At 36.1% G+C, this 10,511-nt stretch overlaps 1 protein-coding gene across 1 annotated transcript in view; it reads left to right on the top strand.

The window, feature by feature from the left end:
• The first annotated feature begins 3,965 nt into the window (after positions 1–3,965).
• LOC107568426 (uncharacterized) overlaps positions 3,966–10,511 on the top strand; it is a 27,609-nt gene continuing 21,063 nt past the window's right edge. The window contains exons 1-8 of the mRNA XM_016254398.1: positions 3,966–4,379; positions 6,141–6,330; positions 7,077–7,148; positions 7,268–7,336; positions 7,808–7,987; positions 8,073–8,184; positions 8,282–8,776; positions 8,914–8,964. Of these exons, the coding sequence (XP_016109884.1) occupies positions 6,196–6,330; positions 7,077–7,148; positions 7,268–7,336; positions 7,808–7,987; positions 8,073–8,184; positions 8,282–8,776; positions 8,914–8,964 (1,114 nt within the window). The 5' untranslated portion in view covers positions 3,966–4,379; positions 6,141–6,195. The remainder of the gene's footprint in view (positions 4,380–6,140; positions 6,331–7,076; positions 7,149–7,267; positions 7,337–7,807; positions 7,988–8,072; positions 8,185–8,281; positions 8,777–8,913; positions 8,965–10,511) is intronic.

The following is a 10,511-nucleotide window of genomic DNA, read 5'->3' as shown; positions in this document are numbered from 1 at the left end:
TCCCATCATGCATTATGTTCTGGAAATAAATCGTGAGACTTTTTGCCGAGATCTCGCGAGAGGTCACGGAAACCTTTCCAATGTAAGTTAAATATTACTATAATAATTAGATATTACAAATAATTTGGTAGAAAAACAGTATTTTTACTTTTATTGGTGCAAAGAGGAGTTGTAGTAATTTATTTAGTTCAACATTTGCAACTGCTTTTTATCATTTCATTAGAAGCACCACAAATTAAAATTATGTCATGTTATAGGGACTACTGAACAGACATTTAGAAGTTGATTTTAAAATGCAAAGTATTTCAAATTAAAATTAAAATAAAGCTGTGTAAACACTTGCATTTTTACAACACTACAAGTGTGTCCCCTCAGGTAATGAAAAGTTCCACACACACTTGTGGTCTTCACACCCACTTGAAGACTTCGGCCAAATACAGGAAATACGTCATTTAAGTAATCAAGTGGTCAAGTGCAAAGACCGCAATTGTGGGTATTTGGACAAGGCTAATCTCAAGCTTCATCTTCTTCTTCTTCTTCTTGGTTTCATGGCGAGTTGCAATCTTTGCGCATATCGCCACCTACTGTGCTATTGTGCAATCAGGATTTTCTTTTATTATATTAGTTGTTCTGTCTCAACTCTGAAGCCATCAAGAGTCCAGGTATCGGTTGGCGCTGCGTGTTCAGCTCCTCCGTCCTCCACACTGAACCCCTTAGACTCCAAACCGAAACAGAACATCTTTTATATTATATTTTTTATCTAGTCCTGTGCTAAATAAAAAATTAAATAAAATCCTATATCCTGTTCTATCACTATTAAATTCATATCCAAATAAATATCCCACATCCTTATTCTTCTTACCTTTATCTTTTAGATATGCTACTAGTTCCTTCCTATCCTCACTATACTTTATACATTCATATATTGCATGCTCAATTGTTTCTTTCTCACCACAAAATTCACATAAGCCGTTAACATGTACACCAATTAAAAACAATGAACCATTCAGCCCCGAATGACCCAGTCTTAATCTAGCTATTATCCCCTCTTCCTTCCTATTCCTTCCTCTTACAATCATTTTAGTATCTACCTGCTTTTTGATTTTATATAAATGTCTTCCCTTATAATCTAAATTCCACACTTCTTGCCATTCTCTTGTAACATTCCTCTTAGTAATACTTTTAACTTCCCCTTTATCTAATGGAACATTGATATCAATTTATTTTCTTTTTTTAAGCATTTTTAGCCAGTTGATCACTTATTTAATTCCCAACTTACCCCCATATGGGCTGGAACCCAACAAAATCCTATTAAAATTCCTTTCCTTTGAATTCGCCATATTAACATTAAAATTTCATTCATTAAATCTTCTCTAGATGACTGGTGGCTGGATAATGAAGTTAAGACAGAAGCAGAGTCTGAGCAAATCACAGCTCTGTACATTATGTTTGAGTATTCCCATTTTCTCCCATTCCTTTCTCTTGTCCAAAATCTCCAGATCAATTTTTGCTTCAGGTATTATCCATATGGGCACTTCATGCCATACTGGAGAAATACTGCATACTATATCAGATATCTGGTATTTTTTTGCTAACTGGTTTATATCCCACCCAAATCCTCTTCCGTTTTTACTCGTATACTCCCAGCAGTCTTTTGGAACATCTTTAGCAATATTGTCTCCAGCATAACTTTTAATAGATGTCCAATATGCCAATGACAATTTCACTCTACGCAAATTCAGTGGCAATTAATTCGATTCAACGATTAAAGCATTTACCGGTGTTGATTTGACTGCTCCTAAACACATTCTAAGTGCTCTGTATTGTATTCTATCTAGCTTCTTTAGCAATGTCTCTGACGCCGCACCATATCTCAAGCTTATCAATTTTCTATGATGCAATTTATTAGACAATGGATGATGGACCAAACTTAAAGGGCACCTATGCAAAATCCACTTTTACACAGTATCTCAAATATTCTACAACTACTGCATCTACTTCCATACAAAGATTTATTTTCCGAACTGCAGGCACTGCAATGCAATCTCTATAGCTGTGTCCCAAAGTGAAGTGCGTATTTGAAGTGCGATTGCGTCACAGCATCACGACGTAGCTGTCCCAATTCAGGAGAGAGAGAGCACGTGCAAATCCTGGCAGCGGCGATGGTGTTTTAAAACAACAAGGCAAAGTTCTCACAGGTGTGTTATTTATTATTATTATTATATTTTTATGTATCAGCTGCCAGAGTTCGTGCCAGGAGTCACGATCGTTTGTCACCGTTTCTGCTGTGAGCTACACTGTTTTTTAATAATATATTTGATGCTGCATATTATATACCAGCAAGCAGATGCGACCAGAATATGAACCTAATAAGCTAAATTGCATAAGCATTTTCCCATAAAGAACATACACATAAGGAGTGCTTAGCAGTATATACAGTATATACGCACGTGTATATATATAGTTTCTGTGCCCAGTTGCATAAACCACCTTCAGTGTAATTTTCCCAGGGGTCATTTGATGCTACATGCACTTTTACAAGTTGTTTGAACTGAAATGTGTGTTGGCAGTGTTTGTACACAACCACCCTAAAATGATAAAAATCCACCCAGGGTTTTTTTAATCTGCTCAAATTTTAATCCTTTCTGAAATCGAGCCGATCTCAGATGCCTGTCACACAGACAGGCCCCTCCCACGATAGTTTGATTGACAGCAGCGTTTCAGCACAGACTGGACTGGTGTCTTACCTTAGACCCGCCCTGAGTGAGCTGTCATCATCAGTCCGCCATTGTTTCACCACCGAAGCAGATGTAGACAAGAATGACTCCTAAGCGATTGAGGTGTTTTGTTGTTGCATGTAATAATGAACATAGCAGTCGTCATTTACGCCCGACATCTGAGCCGCTGAAGACGCAGTGGATTGCTTGTTTTTGAAGGGAATGCGCCCCCGATCTATATAAATGTGTCTATGTTCGTGCGAATCATTCGTGATCCAGCTCATTAACATTTAAAGGAAAATGCTACAAAACTGCGTGCTCTGAAAAGAGCTGTTTTTAGGTGGAAGGTGGAATCGCGCTGATAGAAGGGCTCTCTCTCGCGCACACTCCACTTGTTCAGTTCTCATATACTGCGCGATCAGTTCTCAGTGCTCAAATACACACATAGCAGTCAAAATGTATCGTGTAGAGTATCTCACATAAATACAGTCGGTTATGGATTAAGTGAACGTAAACAGGTGGGAGAAAACTGAACATGTGTCAGTATTACATGCATGCCCTCCTTCTTAAAGGGACATCTGTCACAATGTTTTGCTTGTAATAGGCTCAGGGGGCGTTGCTGATATGCCTAGTGCAGTTTTTTTCACTGAGCCCCACCATGAGCAAATCCCTGCTCTGAGTGTGTGTGGCAGCGCGGAACTGCACCCTCAAGCACACTTACACACTTTACTAACTGCTCATGCGCAGAACTGTAGATCACCTGACTAAAGAAAACTGAACATGTGTCAGTATTACATGCATGCCCTCCTTCTTAAAGGGACATCTGTAACACCCCTGTGGACTGTTTGTTGTGGTTTCTTCCCCTTGTGTTGGTTTAGCCCGTCTAATTATTAGTTAATCACCTCATTGTGCTCACCTGTCTGTCCCTCGTTAACTGCCCTATATCTGTTCCTGTCTCTTGTGTTCTAGTTTGTCGGTTATTGTGAATGTTACCCCGAGTGTGAGTGTGTGTGTCTGTCTGTCTCTGCCTTGTTGTTGCGACAAGAAATATCCTTCTTTTGACTCCTTGTCATCCTGCCTGCCTCCACACACCTGGTCCGTGACAGGTAGTAGCTTCCAAAATTGGGTCATAATCTAACTGCTCATGCGCAGAACTGTAGATCACCTGACTAAAAACTAGATTAATCAACGTCTGTCAACGGATTAATAAATATTTTCAGGTAATTATAACGTTTTTTACAATAGTTTGATAATTCAATAATAAAAAAGACATCGTATACTCTCTCTCTCACACGTTCGTAACATTTTGAAATTAAGTTTATGGAATTTTCTTACGAGCTGTCTCTGTGTTGCAATTGATGTTGTATATTTTTAATATGGCGAAGACACCGATAAACTTAAACTACACGCTCACCCGAGGAAAAGATTGTGCTAATTTGCTAACTTTCCGGCACCGCGTTGCGCGCCATTAAGAGACCGGAGTGAAGTGTGTGAGTCCCGGGGCGACGCTGACTCGAGCACCGGGGACACTGACACGGCCTTCGGGGAAGAGCAGCATGAGACGGAGGAGGCTTCAACCGCTGAAAGACGCGGAGGAGCATGCTATCAATGCCACCGACAAGACAGACGAATTAGAGGCTAAACACATAAGCGATTATAAAGGTAGGTTACCATAGTTCTACTGCAGTGTTTTACATGTAACGTTAACAATCTTTTAAACATTACCCATTCAAACTACGATCAGTCTGCAAACAATGGTTTATACAGTTGTACTGTATTAATAACACCATGTTTTTTTTTTTTACATAAGGGTGGGTAACAAGGTCATATAAATCTAGATACACGGATATTTTAAAGTTCTGAACATTTTTAAATTGTATTTGCTAGAATTAAGATTAATAATCATAAACCATAACTAAATATAAGCTAAACCTAAATATACATAACCTACATGTAGGATAAGTGCACCCATTAAGCCCACCAAAATCTAAATTTGTGTTTTTCATAGATATTGACATGGTTTATGAGAAAAATCAACAGTTAAAAGGTCAGATTTATCTCTCATTTGAAAATTTATGAATTAGTTGATGTACACTTTAGAATATAAAACTAAGATTTTATGAATAAAGTATGGCATGGGCTTATTTAATACTTCAGCACCATTCAAGACCCCATGTGTTCCAAATAAGCCCACATCATGATATATTCACAAAATATATTAAAATATATATTTTAAAGAAGTAAAACACCAATATATTCATTCAGTGACAGAAGTGTTTTAAAAATTCCTTTTACTGATGCTTGCTAGCGCTCATCACCTGTACTAATAACATTTAACCCCAGCCACACAGGACATGTAAGGACTGTAAAAAGGCACACTAGTCAAAACTACTAAACTCAAAAAAATTTTTCCTTCTTTCATTTTACACTTAGCCTATGTAACATAATCTAGCTTCCTGTTTACAGTCTACTTGAAGCCACTCTGAAATCTGGCTCTCTACCGCTGAACTGAGGAAGTTCTCCCGTCCCTGATGAGCATCAGCTCTCATCTTGTAGCCCTATCTAAATATAGTGGTAAATTAATAAATTATTTGTGTGCTTTTGCCTTACTTACTAACTTAAACTATTTCACTCAGAAAATGTATCAAAGTTTGTAGTTAGAGGGATTCCTCATTGAAATGCATAAAGTGGGATTAAATGGTTCCACAGTGAGTTATGGTGAAAAAAGACGATGTTTTCCTTTAAAAATATAATATCTTTACAAAGACATGCATGAAGCTTAAATATATTGTGAAATATGCATCAGAGTAATTTTCACTTTCCCCACATTAGGAAATGTTCAAGATTAGCTTGTTGACTGCAGTTTGCATGCGTTTTGTGGTGCTGTACCATTTAAGTCCATCTTTAAAAAAACAAAAAAGTACATTTATGAATCTCTGAATAAATAAATACATAACAAATCTGCTCTGCAAAACAGTTTATTTGTAAATCAATGATAAAGAATAACAATTTGGTCCCTTTGTAAATTCTCTTTGCCACCTTGAAGAATTCTCAGTTACTTTAAAGTGTAGACAGACGGCCAGGAAGTAAGAAAACACACAGTCAAATGTATCCTCAATACTTCAATTTATTCATAGAAATACAGATATTATATAGGCATATGTCGAGGGGAGTTTCATCCTCTTAACCAATGAGGATATGAATAACATACACGTAGGATCTTTGGCCAAGAACATGTGTTTATATAAAATAGCCACATGTACAGAAAAACATGGACATATTAGGAATAGACTTTTGCGAAGAATGCTGAACTGTCTTCAGAGTTTCATCACAACTTTGCATTCATGTCATGGCTTTTGTCTTATGGTTTATTGTTAGTCTAAGCATTCAAAAAATGTTATGTGCTTTTTCTTATTTTTGAAGTATTGATGCAACTAATGAGAATGCCACCCTTGGCCGGCTTGTCAATGACGACCACATGCACCCGAACTGTACCATGAAGAAGATTGTCACCGAGGGAAAACCCCATTTATGCCTTTTTGCTTTGAGGGATATTGTTCCTGGAGAGGAAATCACTTATGATTATGGAGGAAGTGTCTGGCCTTGGAGAAAGGTTTGACAAAATTCAACTACTTTTGTAATTTTAACATTACTTTTGAGGTTGTCGCAGAAAAGTAGACAACCTACTTTGTCATACCTGTGTTTTTAACAGAACGTTCTGTTGCTTAGTTATGTTTATTGTCACCATTTAAACTGTCCTGTCAATCATCTTGTCATGGTTAACATTCTCCACATTTACTTTTATTGAATATGGTACTATATTGGAGATGAAGTAATGTTAATTTGCCATTCACAGGTCTTTCTTGCTGAAAAATCTGCTCATGTGCTTGCCTAATGATACATTCAAAAGTTAATGACCAAACATATATTTATAAAAAATTCAGTGTTGTTTCAGGTGAAATATAACACGGGTAATATTAAATGAGTATTTTTCATCTAAACCTCTCTACTTGTGCATCTGTCATGTTTGTAGTTAAACACTTTTTATCTGTGTTTTTAGTTTTAATCAATTCTAGTCCAGCATGCAGTGTGTTGTGTCCATTATTAGCAGTTACAGTGTGTAAAGATCTGCACTTTGAATTTCTACTGAAACAGTAGACCATCGGGGTAACTTTGGAATAATCCAGCATACTATAATTTGAGATACAGTAATTGATGATTATCACAAATTACACATGAGGTATGTGCACATTAGTTTAATACACACTACTGTAATGTTTGGCATAGTGGGGACCTGGTCTGATGAGTAAGGGTGTCTAACTAATATTAATAACATCTCCACTATTGCTTTTATGTAAGGGTGATGCCATTATGACAGCCATTGAGAACTGCTCTGGTGCTCCAGTAAGAGTCCCACATATTACACATGAGGTATGTGCACACACACAAACATGATTTAATTAGTTTTAATATGTGCTTGAAAACCAGATATTGTATATAATTTGTCATTAAATGTTACCACTTCAACCTTTTATTTTATTTTTTTTCAGCCTTTGGTTGACTACTCCAGTAGTGAAGATGAAGTCCTGTGTTCTAAAGCTACAACATCTTTTAAACGGGTATTTAATTTTTATAACGTCACGTTAACTGCTCCATACTTACAATACCAGCTTTTTTTCTAAAGCAGCATAATATATTAGATGTATCAAATATATTATGCTGATATATCATATTTGACATCACATTACAGAACAAAAGATCTGTCGCTACTTTCATTTTACTGCAACTTTAAACATAAAGACTGATACTTTGTCTAAAAAAAAAATTTATTGAATGAGTGAACACAAATTAATTAATAGGCCTTATGTAAAGTCATTTAATTATTAAGAATATCTGTTGCTTTATTTGTATGTATGATATTCTTCCCTAAAAATTATAGGCGTTGATTCATTCGATTTGGTTTACATTTATTACATTAAATCTTTCAAAACAGTTTGAAGGTATTTTCATTATAAAAAGCACACACACATTTTCATGGATTAGTTGAAGAGCTGTTCTTCTGACATGAGTGTCTAATTTGTTTTTCTTAGACAAGACCTGCAAATCATGATGACTCGGGTGATCTTTTCAACTCTGAACATTCAAGTGCAGGCAGTGAAGATGACAATACTGACATTAAAGACAATGGCAGATGGACACGTACACCCTCTGCAATAAGTGAACAACATCCCACTTCTGCAAAGACATTCAAAAGAGCAATTAATGTCAGAGTAAGTGTTCATTTAATTTTTTCTTCATTATCGCAAAGAATATACCATGAATGAGTAACTGAAATTAATGGTCATTGTCTTTAAGGCTAGACAGAAGATTGTGGAGCATGCAGAAGTTTTTGATTCAAGTGAAGATGAGTTATCTGAAGTCAGTGAGGATGAGTACATTCCTGACACATCAGAAGAGAGTTCAGATAGTAGTATATGCCTTACTGTTTCGCCAAAAGGTAAAGGAAAGGGGCAGACTTTGCCAGACCAGTGCAGTTTAGTTGAGAACAGAAACAAAAACTGCAGAACTCAGAACAGCAGTGACCCAGAGAGCTCCCAGAGCTATGACACATCCTCAGTTCCTAAAGGTTCCTGTCCTTGTCACTCCTTCAATGCAAGAGTCAATCAGGCTACTAATTGAGAACCGAAATGGGTGTGGAGTACCGAATGAGAACTCTTTCCTCTTTGCGCGTCCATTTGCATTGACTTTTTACAGAGGCTCTGACTGCATCCGTGAATTTGCAGTTGCATGCAATGCTAAAAATCCTCAAACTCTCACTTCCACAAAGTTGAGGAAACAGATTGGTACCCTCTCTGAAGTTCTCAATCTGAGCAACACTGAGCTCGATCAGCTGGCTGACTTTCTAGGCCATGATATTCGAGTACATCGTCAGTTTTACCGGCTGCCTGAGGGCACCCTTCAGCTGGCCAAAATGAGCAAAATCTTTCTGGCGCTTGAAAAAGGACGCTTGGCAGATTTTAAAGGGAGAAGTTTTGACGAAATCGACATCGATCCAGAAGGTACTCTCTCTTGAACTCCCTCAGCTTCAAAATATTAATTGTTTTGCATTTACATTTTTATTCTACAGAATGTGCACACAAACTCTAATATAGAGTTAATATATTATGTTTAAAATGTATTTCTGTGTTTTTTTCAGAGGAAGTTACAGTGGACAGCGATTTAGAGGACACTAATTCCAATCTGAAAGGTAACAATTACATTGTCAATTTATTTTCCAGATGGGGATGTTAATTTTCCTGACCATCAACCGACGCTCATTAACCGATCATTAACCGTTAACCGACAGCATTAGAATGTTACTTTAAATTAAAATTAATGTGCCTGAGACCTTTTAAAAATACCACAAATACTATTATTTTTTTTATTGTTATAAATTTTATATTCATATTTTTACATGTAAAAAAAATCTCACGAATTGCGCTAATAGCAGTATAAACAGCAGAACATTCTGATTTATTCAATTCATCACATGCCAGCAATTCTGTGAGCTGCATAAAAATAAATAGTTACATCAAAGAAATAAATTGAACAGTCCTACACAATGTTTTTAACACATTAACAACCAAAGGAAAAAAGTACAAGTCTACTGAGTTTTGTTTCATTTTTGTGATGGGCTCAACTAATTTATGGAAACTGAGAAGGCAGGAAGCTCATTTTGTATGCTTGCTTTATTTTATAAAGGCACATTTTGTTTTTATTGTCTTGTTTACATAATGTGTGTACTGTTGATGCTTATATCACATGCATGTATATATTTAAGAAAAATTATGTATTTATATATTAAATATTTCTATATATAAAATATAAGAATATAAATGTATATGCATGTAAATGTTTTCAAAATATATACTGTATGTGTGCATTTGTACATACATGAGTATACACAGTACACATACATATATAAACAAATGTTTATTTCGGATGCAATTAATCGTTTGACCACACTATTAATAATATATAGGCTAACTGAGTGAAATTGTTCAATTTGATTTCATTGATGTCTTGCTCTTTTGACATATGCAATTAAATATGTATATTTTCATCCCTGTATAGAAAAAATATTTCAAGTGAATCTCTTGTAGTGGGATTCTGCTTTGTCGACAGTAATGTAATTATTAAAATAAATTGACACAATTTTAAAATAGAATGATTTAGTATTTACAGGTGCGTCACAAAAACATTAGAATATAGTGAACAATTTTTATTTTGTAACTTTTTGAAAAGTGGAACTTTCAGATATTCTATATTCATCACATGTAAAGAAATGTTTTTCAAAAAATTTAAAAAGAGAGTAAGTTACAGAAGGTCATTACTGAAAGAGCTGCTGTATCAATGCATATTAAATGCAAAGTTGACTGGAAGGAGGAAATTGGGAAGGAAAAAGTGCACAAGCAACAGTGATGACCGCAAGCTTGAGAATACAGTCAAGCAAAGCCGATTCAAACACTTGACTGAGCTTCACAAGGAGTGGACTGAAGCTGGAGTGCATCAAGAGTCACCACACTCAGACGTCTTCAGGAAAAGAGCTACCAAGCCACTTCTGAAACAGAAACCCCGTCAGAAGCATTTAATTTAAAAATCAAGGTCTGGAGGAAGACTGGAGAGGCACAGAATCCAAGCTGCTTGAAGTCCAGTGTGAAGTTTTTGAAGTCAGAGATGATTTGGGTGCCGTGATGTCTGCTGGTGTTACTCTATTGTGTTTTATCAAGTCCAGAGTCAATGCAGCTGTCTAGC

Source organism: Sinocyclocheilus grahami, unplaced genomic scaffold, assembly GCF_001515645.1.
Source record: "Sinocyclocheilus grahami isolate Dianchi unplaced genomic scaffold, SAMN03320097.WGS_v1.1 scaffold1243.1, whole genome shotgun sequence".
Taxonomy (NCBI): domain Eukaryota; kingdom Metazoa; phylum Chordata; class Actinopteri; order Cypriniformes; family Cyprinidae; genus Sinocyclocheilus; species Sinocyclocheilus grahami.
This window is presented reverse-complemented; position numbering and strand designations above follow the sequence as displayed.